This window comes from Hyaena hyaena, unplaced genomic scaffold (genome assembly GCF_003009895.1).
Source record: "Hyaena hyaena isolate Hyena2069 unplaced genomic scaffold, ASM300989v1 scaffold_3, whole genome shotgun sequence".
Classification (NCBI taxonomy): Eukaryota; Metazoa; Chordata; class Mammalia; order Carnivora; family Hyaenidae; genus Hyaena; species Hyaena hyaena.
Genome location: NW_024080635.1, coordinates 622275 through 643693, shown reverse-complemented (window position 1 = coordinate 643693; position 21419 = coordinate 622275). Strand labels below are relative to the sequence as shown.

Below are 21419 nucleotides of genomic sequence, written 5' to 3'. Positions count from 1 at the left end.
TGGGCCCCTGAAGCCTCCAAGATCCCAGCTGGGGGTGACTGACTCCCAGGCAAGGAACAGAAAGAGGACTGTCTTAGCAGGTGGAAGTGATTGAAAAGGAAAAATAAAGAGAGAAATGGAGCAGTAATGACTCCCTTGAGTGCAGTTGCAATGGGAAGTGAGGGAGAAAGAGGGGGAAGGAGGGAAGCGGGGAGAGGAGGAGGGGGAGGTGGAGGAGGAAAAGGCAAAGGACAGACCCTGGGGCTGCTCATTGGCCCATAGGTCAGCGTGTCCATGTGCAGAAGCCTGGAAGGAAGGAGGAAGGATTGAAGGGACATCATCCCAGCATCATCTGCTTCCCCACGGTCACAGTGCCAGCGGGTCTGACCCCAAGTGGGAGGCTCGGCAGGCGGACACTTACACACAGATGTCTTCTGGCTGTTATCTTTGCTGGGCATCAGCTTCACACCTCGAGACTTCAACTCGATTTGCTTCTTGACTAGAGAGGAGGTAAGAGGGAAAACAGTTTAAGTCATTATCTGTGGCTGGGGATGGGGTCCTTCTAGAATGATCCCCTCTCTTGACCTGGGATATTCCAGGGCAGGTCAGAGCCAGGAGTCCCTCTGGATGAGGATACACCAAAGGGGGCATTCAAGTGTAGCAAGGCTCCAAACTGTCGCCCTCCCTGTATTCACACCCTTTGCAATGTGACTTTATAGTTCTTCCCATTAAAAAGGTGGAGTCTACTTGCTCACACCTTGACTTTGGGTTTGGCCACTGGGATTCTGGAGGTCCTGACTTGTCTGAAGGCTTGAAAAGTGCCTGCCAGATCAGGCTTGCCCTCTCACAGACCTGTCATCACTGGGAGAAGACAGGGCTGGTCCCAGGAGGATGAGGAACACGGGGAACAGCACCAGTCAGCTTTGCCGAGCCCAGCCTACACCAGCCGACCTACTGTGGGCACGAGAAGCTGAGTCCTGGAGGTCACTGGGGGATGGTGCCTGGCTTAGGTGGTGGCCTGACAACTGAACTGGGTTTTGGTTCCATCTCTAAGTCCAGTCTACAGCTCATCAGGAGTCTGCCACACAGCACAGAAAAGATATCAGAGCCCAAACTATACAGCTCCCAGACCATTCCTCTGAACCCATCCACTTTCTTTGTGTCTGACTGCCCCTATGCCCCAAAACATTCTGGTCGCCTCTAAGGGCTTCATCCTATCTCCGATTATACTGCTTGGTGCATCTGCCCCAGACCCCCATGCCACTTCCCAGCTGGCCCCTGCCAGGTGACTCAGCCCCTTTCAGATAGGTGTCCAGCAGTGGTAGTGGCAACTGTGACCAGGCATTTCCTGTGTGCCAGACCCTGGGCTAAATGACTTTCAAGTTCTTTACTTGTATGAGCATCCTTGACTTGTCTCTTTCCCCCACACCCACGCATCATCTATCAGGATCCATCAAACCCTTCCAAGTATATCCCAAGTGCAATTTCCACATCTACCACCTTGCTCCAGGTCTCCGGTGTACCTCCCTTGGTTGCCATGACATCCCATTTTCCCCACTCCACATAGTCTATTCTTAACACATGAGCCAGGGGGATCCTTTTAATACATAAGTCAGACCATATTACACCTTGTCCAAAACTCTCCAGCGGCAACTTGCCTCTCCTAACAAAAAGCCAAAATCTTTTGAGTGGCCTTCACAGACCAATCTGCCCTCCCAGCACCTCTCCTACCTTATCTTCAACCTCAGTCTCTCTTCTCCAGCCACACAGGCCTCCCTGATGTTCCTAAAATATGCTAGGCGATTCCTGCTTCAGCCTGCCAGTTTCCTAAAATGCTCTTTGAATGTATCTTCATGGCTCTCTTCCTCTTTCCCTGGAAATCCTTGTGCAAACACCACTTGCTCACAGAGACCTTCTCTGACCACTGTTTACAATTACATCGCACCCCAGCTCCCCTGCCCCCTTCGCTACTTTATCTCTCTAACTTTCTAACACACTGGATCATTGGCTTCATAATTTTTTGTCACTTTGCACTGCAGTGTAAGTTCCATGAAGGCAGGGATTTTTGTCTGTCTTGTTCACTGCTGTATCCTCAATGCCTGGAATAGAGCCTGGTATATGGTGGGCTCTCGACGATCATTTCATTTGCTCCTTATACATTCAACAACCTTGACCAGTAGTTACTATGCCTACTTGATGGATACTAAAATTGTGGCTCAGGGTGGCTCAAGTGATTTGCTATAGGTCACACAGCCAGGAGGCAGCTGTGTTCTTGGTTGAACCTTAGCATCTTCTCTTGTGACCTGTCCCCAGAGCAATCCCAGGGGCCCCCTTAACCTTCCCCAGAATCTCTCCCCTGCCTCAGCTCAGGCCCAGAAAACTCAGGTAGTCACTCCGCATGTGAGGTAACATGCCAGTCCCGAAACTAAAGCCCATGATGATCAGGCATGCAAGAGCCCATCTCTCGGTCACCCAGAGCCTCCAGCTCTGCTTGCATCAAGAAGTTCCCCAAGGGTTTATCCCTGGCAAGCTGCTAAGCTGAATGCCTGATCCAATTCAGTTACTACCACAGAGTCACTGCTTCCCAACATGCATTCAAACCCTTTTTATAAATGTGCATTACCCTCCATGTGTATCCAGCAGGAAAATTTCCAATGAACACTAACATGGACCCATTATCAAACAGAGGGTATTAGTAGGGAAACATGCATTATTCAAGCCTAGCTGATACAGTGCAGCGAGGGGAAAATCCCTCTGCTTCAGTCATTCCTAAGAGAATGGGACTGGTCCCATTACCACGGGGACAGCTCAAGCTCTTCGCCCAGATGTCCCAGCACCGGGGCTGGGGTGGGGAGAGGGCTCTCCATGACTCAGCGCTTCCTACTCAAGGTGAAGTCTGTGCAGATGGTTCCAGGCACCTGGCCAACAAGGAGGTGAGAGTCTTTCCAATAGCCTTGTTTCACGTTCTAGTGTTCTCTGGAGGAAGGGAGATTAGGCGGGACCAGTGCACCAAAAATGCCATTCCCAGGGCCAAATGCTGCTTGAGTTTTCCTTGCACCTGCTGAAGGGGGAGCGTGAGACATGTGTGGACATGAAGGGGTGGCTAAGAGGGAGCCCTTCTTCCTCTCTTCTCATAGGTACACTCAGGAAGAGGCTCTAGAAGGAATCATTCCAATTTCTGGGCCCATCCTTTCTACTTAGTCCTCTCTAAGATGGGCTGGGTAACCTGACTGGTCCGTGCTGTATTTCCCCGGGGCCGCTGTTAGCAGTGGATAACATCACCCTCCCCCCGAGCAGAAAGGAGCTCCTGTCCTCCCTTGTTTCCTTCCTTCTACCTGCCACAAGATGGAACGTGTTACAGTGCAAGAAAAAGTGAAGGAGAAGGAAACAGGGAATCTTGAGGAGGCTTCTTAATTTACATATAAACCTTGTGAGCACTCACTCCCCTGAGCTGGTCTCAAAGGTGTGTCACCCATGCTGTCTGTGTACACCACACACGAGCCTGGAGAAGGCAGGGGCCGTGCTCTCTGGACACGATTCCTCATACCAACAATGGAGTCTCTAGAAGATGTTTGTTCAGGCCCAGCTGACCCAGGCCCAGGTTCTAGGGAGGGGAGCCCAGACAGCGGGCCCACACCATCCCACGTGAATGGGTCAGGCAAGTGTCCTTGGCTGGGGGTAAGCCCTTGGCATGATCCACATCACCGGGGATGTTAGCATCAAGAAATCACCTCTGTACGTTGGGGCCTCTGTTTTTGAACAAACCCAAGGACGTGGCCACACCCTGAATGATATACAGCCAATTTGTCTTTTAAATGGTTTGACCAAGTAGGTGGTGAGCAATCAGAGAAAAAGGAACACCATGGGAAATCGGCCACAAAATGGCTCAACGAAGAACTAGTTCAACAGTCCGGGGCAGATCGAGTGTGAAGCATGAGAGAACAAGGGCAGCCCTCCTCTGGACGTCCACAGTCCACTACTGACAGACATCGGAAATGAAGGATAAAGTAGCAAGGACCTAGAGAGTTTCTGGCATGTATTCATTCATGCTGTTCGTCTGTTCATTCACTCATTCATTCATGGAGCACCCGCCAGTACAGGGCCAATGATATTACACTGAAGCCCTGGTCTCTAAGATGGATTCTGTAACCATTCTGCATTTGTTGACGCACTGCAGATAAAATGGAACCCCAGGGCTGGCTACCCCCGATGAACACAAGCATGCAAATATATCTGTGCAGATGTACGCATTCGTGTTGTCTACAAAGAGCATGCTTGCAACAACACGTTTGTATACTCATGTACACATGGCTACAAATACTCATATATGAAATATAATTCACACTTCTACATGCTTTTGCACTGTATGTGAACAAAGTCAGGACTCCCAGAGAAGAGTGCTGGCTTTAACTGGTTGATGGAAATCTTACTAGGTACATTCATCTCCTCTGAATGATAATGACTACAGGAGACTGCCAGGCTGCTCCATTCATCCTTTATATTCTGGTTAATTACAAGACATTTCCCCGCTGTTGTAAAGGTTAGCGGGACACATGGTACACATTTAGCTAGAAGAATCTGGCAATACAAATGCCTCTCTAGTCTGCAGCATGAGTTATTGGGCTGAGCTAGCAGGAGACAAGGACCTGTTAGTGGGGGGGTGGGTGCTCAGCCTGTCTCCAAGGCTCTGGGAATCACAAATCTAATGGAACCTGCAGCTTCTTCTCACCCCATGGAGCCAGACCTCCCTTCACAAGGGGGAGCCCCTGCACTAACCCTGATCACTCCCCTTTCCCCACCACTTGGCTGTCCTGATGGCTGGACCATCCCTTCATCTCCCCACACCTGTTCATTCACCAAACCTAGTTCAACCAACCTTAGACAAAATTTCCAATGTGTATCTTTCTTTCAGGACTCTAAGCCACTCCTGCCCTAAACTCACTCTTTTTTTTTGCTTGGATTTTATTCACTCTCTGTAAACCACCCCCAAAACTGTTGCAGAGCATAAGTTTTTCAAAACTGGAATCTGATTTTTCCCTTAGGAAACTTGGTGGGTATGCATGTCGCACTCGGCCCCTCCCTCGTCATTGAGGACCTGCCTATCTGGCCACCGGCCCTGCACAAATGCTTTCATGACTCACAGTTCTCTGCTAGACGAAGTCAGTGTCTAGCACACTGGCTCCTCATCTCACTCAGATTTATGCCAAAGCTGGAAGATTTGTTGCAGATGCCCAAGATCTAATACTTTAAGGTACAGACTGTGGAAAACATGGAGGAAGAGCAGTGATATGGAACTGAGCTGCGGAAGCCTTGATGTCACAAAAGTTGAGGTGTCTGTTGCCAGGTCAGTTGAACTAAAGGATAAATATAAAACTATTGCACCAGCCTTGACCAGGATGTTGCCAACACGCAAAGAAAGAGGCTGGGGAGCACCATTGCTGCTACTGTACTGGCACGTTCCATGGCCATGGAAGGCTTCGAGAAGATTAGCAAAGCTGTTAATCCGGTGGAAATCAGAAGAAGTGTGATGTTGCATGTTGATGCTGTAATGGCTGAACTTAGGGAGAGCCTAAAGCTGTGATAATTTCTGAAGATACTGCTCAGTTTGCTACAGTTTCTGCAGATGGAGGCAGACAAATCAGCAGCATCATTTCTAATGTGACCACAAAAGCTCAAAGAACATCCTCACAATATCAGGCAAGAAAACACTGAACGCTCAATGAGGAATCGAAGGCACAGAGTTTGACTAAGATTCCACAATCTCCTTACTTGAATAATACATCCAGAGTTCAGAAGTGGAAATTCCAGGATAGTTGGGATTTCCAGCATCTGGCCCATGGCACCCACCCTTGAACCTGCTGATGCCCAGTGAAGTCTTCGGTTATTATTGCAGACGATGCTCTCAGTACACTCTCTTAACAGGATAAAAGCTGGCTGTCAGGTTAGAGCAGCCCAGGCTCTAAGTTCTAGCATCACAGACAGAACCCACAGAGCCACTGCCATTGATGGTGTGGTATTTGGGAGAGAGAGCCAGACTCTGAATTTTTAAGCTCTTTTGCTTCATGACTTAGGAAAGATTGGAGAGGTTATTGTGACTGAAGATGATGCCACATTCTTGCGAGGAAAAGGTGACAACATTCAAAATGAGAAATATTCAAGGAATCACCACCAGTGACCATGGGAAGGAAAAGTTCAAGGGGACATCTGGCTTTCGCTTCAGATGGCATAGCTGTGCTGAAGACTGCTCGGACAAGGGATGTGGACGGGAAGGAAAAGAGACAGTCACAGGTGCATCGAATGATACAAGAGCTGCTGCCTAAAAAGGCACCGCCTGGGTGCTTTGCTTTGGTGCCTTCCAGGCTTGAATTTGCTGCTCCAGCTACTGAAGAGCCAAAAATTGCTACAGGAACAATGAAAAGAACACTTAAAATTCCAGCAGTGACCCCTGCCAAGAATGTGGGTGTTGAAGGGTTACGGATGGCTAAGAGAATTAAGCACAGTCCTCAGAAGCTGGTTATGTACTACGCTGGGTGATGTTTTCATCAGCCCGGCTATCGGTGGTAAGATGTACGAAGCAACTAAAGCTTCTAAGAAGTACTTTGCTGGTTGCTGCTGGTGTGACCTGTTGGTTAATCACTGCAAAACTCATGGCCACTGGAATTCCTGAAGAAGAAAACTACCCCAGCATGGTAGGTGGCAGGCAGTGGCATGTTCTAATTTCTAGAATAGTGCTTTTGCCATTGTTAATGGGCTGAGGGGCGGTCTTCACAAGCAGCTTCTGAGAAGCTGGCTGGAGAAAACGGCCAGGAGAAAGATGTTTAAGAGAACCCCTATGACTGACGGCTGTTGGCTTCAGTGGCCTTGGCAATGCTGTTTCTCTACCTGGCACATCTTTCCCCCTCTTCTCTGCGTGGCTACCTCTCATTGGTAGAGGCTCGACTCAAAGCCTCAGAGCCTCTCCATGCTGTGTCTACACCTCGGGGAGAAGGTAGAGAGGGACTTGGTTCAGACGTGTGTTGAAACCTGTGTCATACTGCAATGTCATGTCCTGTTCTCCCAGCTCTTTCTCCCCTGAGCTCCTATGTCTACGTCCTGTGATTGACAGAGCCCAGCACACAGACGGTTCCCTTGAACAGTCTGATGACTGAATGAATGAATGACCAACTGTTAGAAGAATATGTGCTTTGAATTCATCTCCTGGCAAAGGAAGTAGTTACACTTGAAAGCAGGCAAGGTGAGGGAAGGGTGCCGTATTTTGTGTTCAGGATGTCTTTGGTTCAGGCTCATTTTGGTTGAATTTAGAAATTTGGCTTTATGGACCCTGAGCCCTGGGCTCCTGAGCCTGGTAGCAACAACTCCGCGATTTGTGTAGAGGCCCTTGGAGGCCCAGAACTTAAAAATGAGGCTGGTGAGGGTTTAGCCACTTAGTTGGTGGACAGGAATAGGATGGAAGAGTCTGAGCATGGACCACAGGCTGCCTCAGGCACTTCTGCTCTGGTCTGAGACTACGACTCAGTTACATGCAAGAAAGAAACAAGTTCATGTGGGAAACAAAAGTTTTGGTTTGTTACTATAAAAAGCATCTCGATAGATGCAAGTTGGTTTCCAATGGACACGTTTATTCTGCAGACAATTGAGACTTGGTGTAGGACTTCTAGAAAGCAGAGGGGCCGATTCGCTCACTGTGGAATATCTCCCAACTGCTGGTTACCAGCATTAACTTGACAAGATAGGCAGTGGGAGGGACAGCAGAATAGGGCTAGGATTTGGCTAAAGGTAGGGAAGGGGGGAACTAGACAATGACCGTCACCTCAGAGTGGCAGGAAAGAGCCCACATCTGAGGGGTCAGAGCAGCCAGCTCAACCTCTCACTGCACAAGGGCTTCCCCTCTCCTATAAGAGGGAGACTGGTGACCGGTGGCATCTGAGGCTTAAGGGTTCCATTTCCCGAGCACCTGCCATGTCCAGATACATCACCCGGGTCTCCTTTAATGGCCAATATGCCCATGGGGTTAATATTATTCCCTCTCTACAGACCAGGAGGGCAACAGTGAGGTGAGCTGCCCTCTCTGCCAGGGAACACTCTCACCAGTTGCCATCATTGGCCATTGGGGGCATTTAAAAAAGGCTCTTCTCACTGCTGTTCCTTGCAGGCTTGAAGAGAAAGCAGGAAAGCAATTAATGCTCTGAGAAGGACTGAAAATAGTCCTGGCCTGGAGGCAGAAGGAGTGATTACATAACCTCAGTGGTCTCCCAGAACGGAAGCAACTGCAGTTTCTGTGGTTGCCAACACTTCCAGTGCAGGAGCCCACCAAGGCTCTTAGGTTAATGCCCACCACACAAAACAAATCAAAGAGCAATGGCTCTGGTTAAAGTCAGTGCTGGGAGGGCTGAACCCGGACCCCCCCGCCCCCCCGAAAAGCCACTCCCTATCAAAAGAGCTCCTGGGAGAACCCCTCTGGCCTCCAAGGAACCCACTTTGCCAACCACTCTTTTGGGCTTGCTCCTCTCAGGTTACACATTATGAGGGGCTCTCCTGCCCAGAAAGGGGATCAGTGGCCTCTGCCTCTATGTTGCCTTGAGTCTTCACATCTCTCTCTCCAGCCCAGACCCTTGTCTGAGCTACAGACTGATAGACCAGCCAGCTGCCTACTAGACAGCCTCCCAACCCCTGAAATGTCAAACTGCCCCAAAACCAACACGTCCCAAGCAAATCCACTCTCCTCTGCCTCTGTCCGACACCATCTTGGTTGACAGCCTCGTTTTTTTCCCTGTCCACTCAAGCTAGAAACCAAAGGTTCAGCCGCTTGTCACTCCAGGATCTACTCGTCACTCCAGGATCTAACGAGTCCAGGAGGGTGACCATGGGAGGACCTCTTCCGGTCTCTCTCTGCCTCTGCCTAAACCCTGGATCCTGGTAGTCTCCAACTTTTCAAAGACTCTTAATTGCCCTCTCATTTTCATATGAGAGCAGTGAAAGAGCTTCCTAAAATAAAATGTGATCACGTCTCCCGCTTGCTAAAGACTTCCGATCCCCTGTCTTCAGGGCAGCTTTCCACAGTGTGACCCCTGCCCCCTTCTCCGACTCCAGAACCCCCTGCCCTCACTGCCGACCCGTGCTCTGGACAGCAGGCTTTGCGCTCGGTCGGCACATGTTTCCAGGGAAAGGCCCAGGAGCAGGTGTATGAGGCCGTGGGCCATGTGTCTCAGCTGCAGACTGCCCAGCTCTGGCCGGGAGCACTGCCGCGGCCACAGACCGCGCGTACATGAATGAGTGAGGCTGTGTCCCATGAGGCTGTGTACCGATGCTGAAATGTGCATTTCATACGGCTGTCATGTGTCATGAAATGTTCTTCTTCTGATTTTCTGCTTCGATATTTAAAAACGTGAAACCTATTCCTAGCTTGAGGACTGTATGAAGACGGTCAGATGGCTGCATCTGCTCTGTGGGCTGCACTTGGCTTATCTCCGCTCTAGATGCACACAGGTGTCTGGGGTTCCCTAGACTCAGAGCTTTCCTGTTCTCTGGACTGTGCTCTACCTGCACCGCTCCTCGTTGTCTGCACAGCATCTCTCCAAGGACCACATTGACATCACTGCTACTTTTTTTTTCTTTTGGCTTCCTTAAGAGCTTCCAGCTAAACTAATTGCTCCTTTATCTCTCGTCCTAGAACCCTTCACCAGGCCTCAATTATAGCTCTTATCTTGCTGCACACAACTTCTAGATTTATGCCTGTTCCTCTCTTTAACTTGTCCTCCTTGAGAGCAGAGCGTGGCCTGGCCATGTCCACCTTTCTCTTCTGCCACATGATAATCATGTCACACAAAAGTGCTTGTTAAATTGAACCCGCATACCTGCCTTCTGACAGCCGGCTTGCGGCAGAGCCACGCTAGAACCCTGAGCCCCTGGTTCCCTGTGGTCATAGTTAAAATCGTGTCTGGCCAGGAATAGCCCTAAATTCTGATTGGACCGAGACAGGAATGGAATGTGTTGTATTTCAGGTTATTTGTTTATTCGTCCAATGTATGATGCGTTTTCTGAGAAAAGAAGTGCCTACCGATACAGTTCGGGGGGTGTAATTATTAGCTCAGAAGTGCCACAAATCACCTGAGACTCTAATGCCATAAAGCTGAGCACCACTAAGATGGGCCCTGTGCTGCTGTTTCCCCAGGGCCAGTCCTCAGACCTCTCTGGCCTGCTCTGTGCCGGAAGCCGGACCTCTGTGGACTGCTACAGCCAGGGGGCCCACTGGGAAGGCTCGTGGTCTCCCGGGGCACACAGCAGACCACAGCAGGGCCTCTGATCCTTGTTCCTGGCTCCATCTGGGGTGGCAGATGGGAGGCAGAGCAGACTTGAGGGAGATGGAGAAGAGAGAGATCAGGTGACTGATTCCAGGCCTCCCCTCCTGCACTGGTACTGACTCCTGGCTCCCTCCTCTTGCTCTCGTTACTGACCCCCGGCCCCTCTTCCTGCAGTGGGTTGGCAGTGGTCAGGCCCCTCAGTTCTGCCAGCTAGCGCCTTTTCTACCCTTCTGGCCCCTTCCCAGCAGTGGCAAAGCCCTCCCTGCTGTGTGGTCCCTGAGGGCCTCATCATCCCTGTGGGTTCCTTAGTCCCATCCTAGCCTTTGTAAAGGGTGCCATCACTAAACCCTCATCAGTGAAAGCCAGGCAGTATGCCTTCTGTCTCCTGCTAGCTCCCTGACTAAAAGCTATCTCTGCCACGCTTTTGCACTGTATTTACAAGCTGCAAACCTTACATTATTTTAGTCATTCCAAAGCTTCCTTTCCTTCAGGGCAGTGGTTCTCAACGGGAATGATTTTGTACGCAGGGGTCATTTGGCAACATGGGGAAACTTTCGGGCTATCATGACTACGTGTGTTGTGGGGAGATCCTACTGGCATCTAGCATCTGGTGGATGGAGGCCAGGGATGCCCCTAAAAGTCCCCAAATGCTCTGGACGATCCCTCACAACAGAGAACTATCCACGCCACAATGTCAATAGTGCTGAGGCTGAGGAACCCTGCTTGAGTCACTAAATGATTACTGTATGCACTTGCACTACGTGCCCTCAGTCTGGAAAAGACCAGAAAAGAAGTTCCCAGGGTAAAATCACTTATTGACGCAACATCTAAACCACCATATATAAGCATGCCAGTTGCAGATGAATCCTGCCTGGGTGCAAGTCCTGCCTCCCACTCCCCATTGATGAGATCTGGAGCCGATTAGGAGTCCTCTCTGAAACTCTGGTTCCTCATCTGCAGACAAGGGTAGTGCCTCCTTCACACACTTGCTGTTAAGACTAAATGAAGTAATAAACGCCAAGTGCTTGAAACCTAGAAAGCCCTCCGTAAATACTGGCACACGTGAAAGTGCAACCCCGTTTGGGGCTGTATTAAGGGAGACAGAGAGAGGAGAGGATAGGGCCTGCTTTTGAGAAGTTCATAGTAAAGCAGTCTTTCAGACTGTGGGCTGTTCCCTGCTATCGCCTCGTAAAATTAATATAAAGGTTGCAGTTAACATTAAAAATTGGAAATTTTCAGGGTGCATCACACTTAGTAAGGATAAATACCACTTGGTGACATTTTCCTTTTAGTTCTATAGATAGATGTGTGTACTGGGTTGTGATAGAAAATGTACTTCTTTACAGTGGGATGAGATTAACAAAACAGTTTAAAAGCTACCAATTGAATAGGAAAGGTAAGGCACTCAAAGCACCATTAAGAGATGGCCTTCTGGTTTTGCAGAAAACTCACATGAGCCTGTGAATGAATTCAAGCTTCACCACTTACAGCCTGTGTGATCTGTGTGTACTGGGGCTTGACACACAACCTCTCTGAGCCTCCACTTCTTCAGCTGAAATGTGGGAATTAAAAATTTTTTTAAATGTTTATTTATTTTGAGAGACAGCAAGCACACACATGGGGGATGGGCAGAAAGAGAGAGAGAGAGAGAGAGAGAGAGAGACTGAGGGAGACAGAATCCCAAGCAAGCTCCAAGTGCAGAGTCTGACTTGGGGCTCAATCTCATGAACTATGAGATCATGACCTGAGCTGAAAATCAAGAGTCAGACGCTTAACTGACTAAGCTACCCAGGTGCCCTGAAACGTGGGAATTAAAAGCACATTTGTCACTGTGCTGAGGGGAGGCCCACATGGGTCAGTGCGGACAGTGCCCACCACCGGGCCTGGTGCACAGCAGGGAGGCTGCCATGTCTGGGTTCTCGTTGCCCACTGCCTGGCATCAAGCTGCAGCCTATGACCATGACGAACACGCCCTCAGAAGCCTGAAACAGTAGAAACACTGGCACCTACCTAATCAGATGAAATGATAACACTCATCTCTGCTTTTCTATTTCGGAAAATACAATGAAAAAATCCAGGCAGGGGCTTCACTCACAAAAGCCCAACATCGGCAATGGAAAAATGCCTCCAGAAAAGCTCTCAGAGTGAGGCTTTGTGAAGCTAGCCAGATCTGGTTGGTTTTTTATTTAGTTTAGTTTTGTTTTTTTTTTAATTTTTTTTGTAGTGTTTATTTACTTTTGAGAGAGAGAGAGACAAACAGAGTGCAAGCAGGGGAGGGACAGAGAGAGAAGGAGACACAGAATCTGAAGCAGGCTCTAGGCTCTGAGCTGTCAGCACAGAGCCCAATGTGGGGCTTGAACTCGTGAATTGCGAGATCATGACCTGAGCTGATGTCGGACGCTTAACTGACTGAGCCACCCAGGCATCCCTGATCTATTAGTTATTTTTAACTTCATTTTATTTATTTACTTATTTGAGAGAGAGAGAGAGAGAGAGACAGAGATCGACCTCAGAGGAGATTCTGTGAGAAACCGCACAGCATGGAGCCTGACCTGGGGCTCTTTCCCATGACCCTGAGATCATGACTTGAGCTGCAACCAAGAGTCGGATGTTCAACCCACTGAGCCACCCAGGCACTCTGTTTTTTTGTTTATTTTTTAAATATTTCAAAGGTGGCTAAGGAAAGGAGACTGTTTATGAAAGTTTCATATTTTAAAGGTAACGCTTCCGGTTGCAGTGTTGCTTTTATCCTCATTTCCAGCCGAAAGCCTGGCCCCAAGGGCCCTGCCCGGCCCGGTCCAAGTGAGCAATGGGTTGGTGCTGTCCGGAGCCGCAGCCTACGAGGTGGGGCTTGGAGGGGGCCAGTTGCCCCGCTCTCCACCCTGAGCATGGGCACTCCCACCCCGACACACCCTCGTGGGGAGGCCCTTCTTGCCTTTTGTCAGGCCTACGCTGTCCCATTCTGTGCACACCCCCGAGCTGCCTCACTGACTCACTCGCAACACGAGCCCACCCTTCCTTTTATTCCCCAGGGCCATATGCTTAATAGGTGTGCAATACAAGTTCGCTGTCGAATCAATCAGAACCAACATCGGCCTCGGTGGAGGTCAAGGAGGTTGTTTCCCCCTTATGACCCAGCAATAGCACTGCTAGGAATTTACCCAAGGGATACAGAAATGCTGAGGCATAGGAGCACATGTACCCCAATGTTCACAGCAGCACTCTCCACAATAGCTAAAACATGGAAAGAGCCTAAGTGTCCATCAACAGATGAATGGATCAAGAAGATGTGGTTTATCTATACCATGGAATACTACATGGCAATGAGAAACAATGAAATCTGGCCATGTGTAGCAACATGGATGGACCTTGAGGGTGTTATGCTGAGCGAAATAAGTCAGGCAGAGAAGGACAAATATCATATGTTTGCACGTATAGGAGGATTAGGAGGAACTTGACGGAGGACCAAGGGGGAGAAGAAGGGCGGAAATGGTGGGGGAAAGGGAGAGAGGCAAACCATGAGAGACTCTTGAATGCTGACAAAAACTGAGGACTGATGGATGTGGGGGGGAGGGGGGATGGGCATGGAGGAGGGCACTTTGGGGATGAGCACTGAGTGTTATGTAGAAACTAATTTGACAATAAACTATTTGTAAAAAAAAAAAAAAAAAAAAGAACCAACATCGGCCTATAAATGGTAGTAGTTAAGGGCTTAATGAGCAAGTTATAAAGCCCACCCTTGGTGTTTATAAATTCTGTGTACTTCAAGTAGACTCAAGGTTGAAAGAGATGCCCTCATCTGCTCCCATATACCCAGCAGACTCTGGATCTCGTCCAGGGCGGAAGAGCTCCCTGCCTCAGGTGAGCAAATTCTTCAGGACTGGAGCACAAATCTGCTTCCCTGGACTTTCCACCTGCCATTCCTGGTCTGATCTCCTGCTGCCAAGCGGCTCCTCGCAGACGGAGCCCCTAAGCTCCAGCACTCCTGTAGCCCCTCTGCCTGTGGGTGTGATAATACATCTGTGTTCTATGTCACACCAATACAGAAGAGAGCCAGATCGTGGCTCCTCTTCCACTTTACACTGGCGTAGGCTAAACTCTGGTGGCCAAGAGCTTGGGCTCTGGAGTTGAAAGGCAGGAGGAGTTCAGATGGCCTTGGGAAACTGGCTTAATGTCTCTGGGCCTCCACTTCCCTTTCCATAAAATGGGGACAATGACGGCATTTACTCCGGAATGATGCAAGTTAAATGAGACAATGGTCGTCAGGTGCCCAGCACAGTGCCTGGCTCTTCGAAGGCCCTTGGTAGTAACTACTCTGACTAGCGAAGCCGGGAGGGGGCCTTGGGGAGGGGCAGCTCCGGGAGGCGTCACGTCACCGCCTCGGAGCTGCAGGTGTGGCAGCCCCGGGTCTGCAAATGAGAACCGGATGAGAGAGAGGCATGTCCTCCTGTAGTCCGGGTACAGGATGAGCCCCCAGGGCTCGTGCCTGCGGCCCACCAGGGAGGCTCGGCAGCCCCTGTCTACCTTGGTACTGGGCGCTGAAGCCACGCTGCCGGTGGTTGCCGTCAGAGGTGAAGTGCAGCCGCAGCCAGTTCTTGCTGCTGATGACGGGCGCCGGGAGGCTGGCTCCGGTGAACCTGTGGGGACACCAAGTGGGTGGGGAGAGCAGTGAGGCAGGGGCCAGCATCTGTTGTCCCCACTTCCCCGCTTCCAATGGTGCGAGGGCCTCAGCCCAGGCATGCGGCAGGAGGAGGGGGGCGCTGGGCCACCCCAGCTGCCCTCCAGCAACCGGGGGGCCTGAGGCTTCAGCAGCCTCTCCAGGGGCCCCTCCCACCACCAGGGTACCCTGAGATGCTGTGGGGACGGTGGGTCCTTCAGGCCAGGAGCAGTGGCCCATTCCCTCCCCTCCACTAGGGGTGTGGAGAAGTATCACTCCCTTGGGGCAGGAGAGAGGCCCAGCCTCCCCAGCAGATGTCCACATACCTACCCCCGACAAGACCCTGATCCCCCAGCAAAAGTCCAGCCCACATCCCCAGGTAGTGGACCAACTACCCCTAGTGAGCCCCTCAGGCCCCCCAAGGAGTCCATAGAAAGGTACTTCAGGCAGTGCAACCCTTCAGTGGTGTGAGAGCCCATTTTGAGGTCACTCACTGGGCCCCAGATCTCCTCTGGCTCCTCCCCTATTCCTGCTGCGTCTGTAAGAGGCCTCCCCATCCCTGCTAGGTCTGTCCCTCCTCCCTTAAATCAGCTTCTTCTGGGTTCCAGCCAGTTCAGCCCAGGAGGTGGGGTACCACGGTCTCTCCTGCCATCACTGGTCACTACCCCACCTGCCTCTTAACCAACTGCCATCTTGAGCCAACTTCCAGGTTAATGGGACCCTTCTTCCTAGAGCACAGGAACCTTCAGTGGCTCCCTAGTGCCCACACAAGACTGGCCTTTCAAACTTTCCACCCTCTCCCCTGCTGGCACCAGCCTCTGCTCAGCGCTGGCCCTTTCCACCATACTCAGGCTAAGCTTCGAGGCCCCCCACCCGTTCTTGTTCTCTGCACCCCAGGAACCCCTCTGTCTTCCCTCCTCTACCCCACGGGCTTTGAGCTGGCCTATGCACCGGTGTCTTCCTCTTTTCCTCCCACAGAAGAATCAGGTACAAAGCACAGTGACGCCTCCCCCACAGCAGCCTCACACCTCCCTCCTGCCTGTTCCCACCACCACAGGGACACCCTATCGAGGACATCTCCTAAGCACGTGTGCTCTTCCCTTTCCAACGTCTTTGCCTTTTCCGCCTGGAACGGATCCACTGCAGCCCTCCTGCACCAGCCGTGTTGCCTGGGAGGACTTCAGGAAGCCCTCAAACATCACACCCTGGGCAAGCCTTTCCTACTCTCCTTGGCCTGGAAGCCACACAGATTTAGGGGTCACCACTTAGTACCAGTGTGACCTAGGACAAGCTACTGAACCTTTCTGAGGATGAGAATACCTATCTGAGCCTGAAGCGTCTGTGGGAATCAATGTGAGACCTACCTCTGGGCAAAGAACCTAGCCTAGTATCTGACACGCATTAGCTCAGGAAACGCCATTTTCCTTTTCCCTCCTCTGTGGTGCTACAGCACTGTATTCAGATGATGATTCATTGTCGAAGCGTGTGTCCCTAAGAGAACTCCTCAAAGAGGGCACTGTAGCCTGGTGGTGAGGAAGCCTGGGCTCTGGAGGGATCAGCTGAGCATTCTTACAAAAATTACTTCAGCTTTCTATGACTTTGTAAAATGGGGACGATAATAACCATTCCCGCGAAGAGTTGCAAAGATTAAATGAGACAATATGCACATACACACACACACACACACACACACACACACACACACACACACACAAAAGGCCATAGCAAGGTCCCTGGGAAACAGAGAGCTTTTGGTAAATGGCAGCTGCTATTTTATTCTTCATCATTTTTATTCTTCATCTTTGTACCAAGCATCTAGCATCATGGTTGGTACAAAGCAGGCAAATCAGGGTTCCAACAGAAAGCAGGTGGCACAGTCACAGAAGAATAATTCCAAGAGTTCAATGAGTGGACTCTTTATAAAGAGGGGAAACCAGGAGGGATGGGCAGTGCCCTGTTGCTTGTTACCACTTATGAGCCAGAAGAGGAAACAATTATCCCTGAAAAAGAAGGCTGCGTGGAAAGGGTCACCATACAGGACCTAGATCTTCGGCCAGTTTAAGTCTCACTAGGAGGAGGCAAGGAATGCAAACCCAGAACTCACTCTCCTCTTTCCCCTCCTCCAATCTCCTACTGATGCTTCTGTTGATTTATCCCAATCAGAAGCCAGAAGCAAAAGAGCATACTGCTATAGCCCCACAGCTAAGTCTTCCTACATGTGGAACAGAGTAGAAAAGGTTGGGGAGAGGATCTGGAAGGGCAAATGGAAGGGATCCAGCATGGCGGGGCCCCATAAATGTGTATTAAACAAAGGAACTAGCCAAGGAGCTTCATACCCTGCAAAACTGAGTTTTTACTATAAGGAAAATGCTGACACACACCAAATACCAATAATATAACCCATATTGCCATTGGTAAGAGCTATTATAGAAACCAATTACTGTATTTCACCAGATCGCATTTAAAATAGTTTATTACAGGCTGAGTCACTGAAGTTTTCTAAGGAGCCACAAACAGTATTGTGGGTTTTTTTTTCCCCAGGCCAAATTCAATTCTATCTCAATGACAAAGCTTGGGGACTATTTACATAAGGGAAGTAGAAATAGGGAGAATTTGCCTGAATAATTCAGAACCAAAGGATGTTTATTGCAAAACAGGATGTGGGGAGGGTGCCGGGGTCCCAAGGGCAGGATGAAGAGTCATGATCACTACCCGGTAAGTGGGAGACAGTGAGCATCCAGTCTGGAGAGGCTCCGAGGGACATCTGTTGTCCCTCTCTCTCACACCTTTACCCACCCCGAGGACTCCTGGTAACTCTTCACCCCGAGGCTTAAACTCTCGGGGCTCTGTGTTGCCTACATATCTTTACTCTGTTTTGTTCCTGCCTCCTTGGACATAAATGCACATTTGAGTTTTCTCGGCAACTGTCCAAGAATCGAGAGCTTTTGTGTTGGAGTCATCACATCAGACTCTGCCACTGAGATAGTGTCGTGCCTCACTGGAAACTCTCCAACATACTACCAACACACACAACAGCACGGCGGACTTTCAGAAGCATTATATTGAGTAATAAAAGAATGTATACTGTATGGTTCCATTTATATGAAACTCTGGAAAAGACTAATCAGTAGTGAGAGAAAGCAGATTAGTAGATGCCAGACCTGGGGGTAAGAGGTACGGGTGGGGATCCCCTTGGTGGAGGGGGGTGTCCAGGGGAGTCTCCTGGCATCTTGGGAATCTTCTATATTTTGAAGGAGATGGTGGTTATGTGGGAAGTATATGTTGGTCAAAGCTTTGAAAACATTTAAAATAGGTAATTTTAATGGTGCCTGGGTAGCTCAGTCAGTTAAGCATCTGACTTTGGCTCAGGTCATGATCTCATGATTTGTGAGTTCAAGCCCTGCGTGACAGCCCAGAGCCCTGGGGCCTGCTTTCGATTCTGTTCTCCCTCTCTCTCTCTGCTCCTCCCTGACTTGTGGTCTGTCTCTGTCTCTCTCTCTCAAAAATAAACATTAAAAAAATGGGTAATTTTATTTTGTGTAAATTACATCTGAACAGAGTTAATTAAAAACAAATCTCCGGTGGCTCCTATCCTTAGAGTGAAAGACCTTACTATGGACTCAGGCTTTAAAAAAGCCAGTGTGTTCTCACCTCTCTTACTTCACCCCCTCCTTATCTCTATTTTTTCCACCCCAGCCACACCAGTCTCCTTGCCGTTCAAAGCTGGCCAGACCAGGGCCTCAGGGCCTTTGCACTTGACATTCTCTCTGCCTGCTAGCTGGTTCTCGCAGACATCCATGTGGCTCACCTCCTCGGTTCCTCTAAGTCTTTAATCAAATGTCACCTTCTCAGTGAAGTCTTCCTGGTCTGACTCCTGCCTGTTTTCCTTCCTTGAGCACACATGTGCATGTGCAAACACCCACACACACACACACACACCATCTCCAATCAAATAGGAGACCTTACTTGTACTAGAACACACACTGCTTTTTTGTGCTTTTTATTTGTCACTCTGTCTGCCCTTTCCCATTGTACCCCCTGACTGCACAGAGAGGTTAAGAAACCTGTTCTGGGTCACATAGCTAGGAAATGGCAGAGGTGGCAGTCACACTCAAACCATTCCACTCTGAGCCTAGGCACTCGGCCACTGTGTTGTACTCACATACATGCAAGCATGAAGGAAGGCGGTGAAATGGTTTAGGCTGAATTCCATTCTGCTTCTTTCCTTCCCCTCCCACCTCCCCTCAGGATCCTCTTTAATTTTGCTCCCTCTTAGAATCATAATTAAAGGAGAGAAACACAAAGAGAAATTCTCCCCTTCAAACCTTTCTGTCCACATTAACTTCACTCTGGGGGGGCTTGGGAATTCCAAGTTCGCCCAGGAAATTGCTATTGCAGTACAGCATAAAACGTATTTAAGCAATTACACTCATTTTTTTTTTCTTTTTGGTAAATTGACTTCCGTTAAATGGGGCTTCATTAATGGAATCTGGCTTGGGGAGAATAAAGAAACAAAACAAAATGCTCCCTTTAATGCATGTAGTTGATTATGGGAAAAGTGGCTTTGAATTCCCCTCCAGAAAGCTCTAAGTTCTCCTCTTGGCAATACGAGAGCTCAGAGCAGACTTCATGGAAAGCATTTCTTTTTAAGAAGCTTCTCCTACAGTCAGGATGTTGGGGTGCGGAGATGAAAACAGTGAGTCTGCAAGGAATCACTGCCTACCTGTGAGCTCAGGGGGAGTACTAGAAGATCCTGCTTTAGATTTTGGTATTCCTGAAAACTGATATCCTCAGGAGAACATTCACTCATTCACTGACTCACCGAGCACACACTGTACACAAGGCACTGTGCTTGCCACTGGGTGCCACTCCCCTTTGTTCCCTGGGTATGGGGAATCTTTGTAAAGCCTGAAATCTGCCAGAGTGCACAGCAATGTCCCCTTCTCTGCCCAGCCGCCACTCCCCAGTCAGTGGCATCCAGCTTCTGTGCTCCAGAGAGGCTCCTGAGAGCTTTATCTCTTAGCTAAGCTATGTGCGCAGCCTGGATCTGACTCAGGATTGAAGAGTCTTTGCATCCCGGGGTCGAACGTAAACCATCCTTCCAGCCACAAAGCTGGCTGGGGAGAGTATGAAATATAGGAGGTGCTTGCCTCTTTATCCCTACTCCCAAACCCTCTTCCCTCCCCACCTGCCATCTGCTTTTCTCTTCAGGGAATAGAGAGGACACCATGATGCAATCAGGGAAACCCTCTGGGTGTCTTGATGGTGGTGAGCAAAGACACCAAGGCTCTTGTTGGAAACTGATTCCTGCTTTCTCTGCCCAAGCTACCTCTCATCTCTGAAACAAGCCTTTATTGACTCAGCCCTGCCATCCATACTCATCACCAATGATTTCAATATCAGTTTTCCATTAGCCAAATGCCTAGGATTTTTGCTATGTCGAGATAAACACGTTTCCTAAGACAAACCCATGATGTTACACATTTTCCTGGGCAAACGCCTGGGATAAATGCAGTTCTCTTTTACATATGGGCTGCTGGAGTCCCGGAGTTTTTAACCTTATCTTTGGAAAGACATCTCGAGGTTCCAGTTCCCAGCAGCGCCTACGCACACCATTGTTCAGGCAGCTCTGAGCAGCTGAGCCACGGTATGAAGATTCAAATCCCAGCTACCTGCCTGGATGCTTTGGTGCTTGTCTGAACAAACTCAGGCTTCTGCCAATCATTCTTGCTCCCCAGTGTTCTTTCTCCCCATAATCCACACCATCCTCCTAGTCACCCAGCGCAAGCAGCATTCTTAACTTCTGTTCCTGCCCTCCATGGCCACATCTTCTGGGCCTCATGACCTCGTCATCCTCACCTGGACTACCGAGACAGCCTTCTGATCCGTCCTCTGTCCCCAGTCCATCTCTGTACTCTGTAGGGAGATTTCCCCAAGTTCCTGCCTTGCTGGAAACCCAGCAGCAGAGGCCCACCAGCTCCAATATTGTAAAATCTAGACTTTTTCATGCCTTCCCTCTCCACTGACACTCACTTCGAGCTCCAGCTTCTTCCGCGCCTCCATACCTTTGCATATGCTACTCCCTCTATCTGCAGCATCCTTTCCTGTTGCACCGCCTGACTACCTGAGGAAATATCACCCATCCCATAAACCTAACCAAAAGTCTCATTTTTTCCACATCTCTCTTTCCCTGTCCCCATGGGAGAAGCATTTGCCTTCACTGTGACCCCATTGCAACATGCTCATGCCCTTGCCATTAGGCCAACACACCAAATCACAACTATCTCTCAACTAGAAGCCAAACTCTGTAAAAGCTGGACAGGATTTTCTTTGTCTTGATGTCCAGCAACACAACACAGTGCCTGGCACATAGAACAAATCAGTTCCTTAGAACAGGGGTTGGCAAACCGGAGCTTGCTGTTTTTGTAAATAAAGTTTTACTGGATCACACCGTGATCATTTGTTTACACATTGTCTGCTTT

At 49.6% G+C, this 21419-nt stretch overlaps 1 protein-coding gene across 1 annotated transcript in view; it reads right to left on the bottom strand.

Moving 5' to 3' along the window:
- The window catches only part of CSMD2 (CUB and Sushi multiple domains 2), a 597675-nt gene that overhangs the window by 303250 nt on the left and 273006 nt on the right, over positions 1 to 21419 (bottom strand). The window contains exons 6-7 of the mRNA XM_039231736.1: positions 14805 to 14917; positions 401 to 478 (exon numbers count right to left, since the gene is read on the bottom strand). Coding sequence (XP_039087667.1) covers positions 401 to 478; positions 14805 to 14917 — 191 coding nt within the window. The remainder of the gene's footprint in view (positions 1 to 400; positions 479 to 14804; positions 14918 to 21419) is intronic.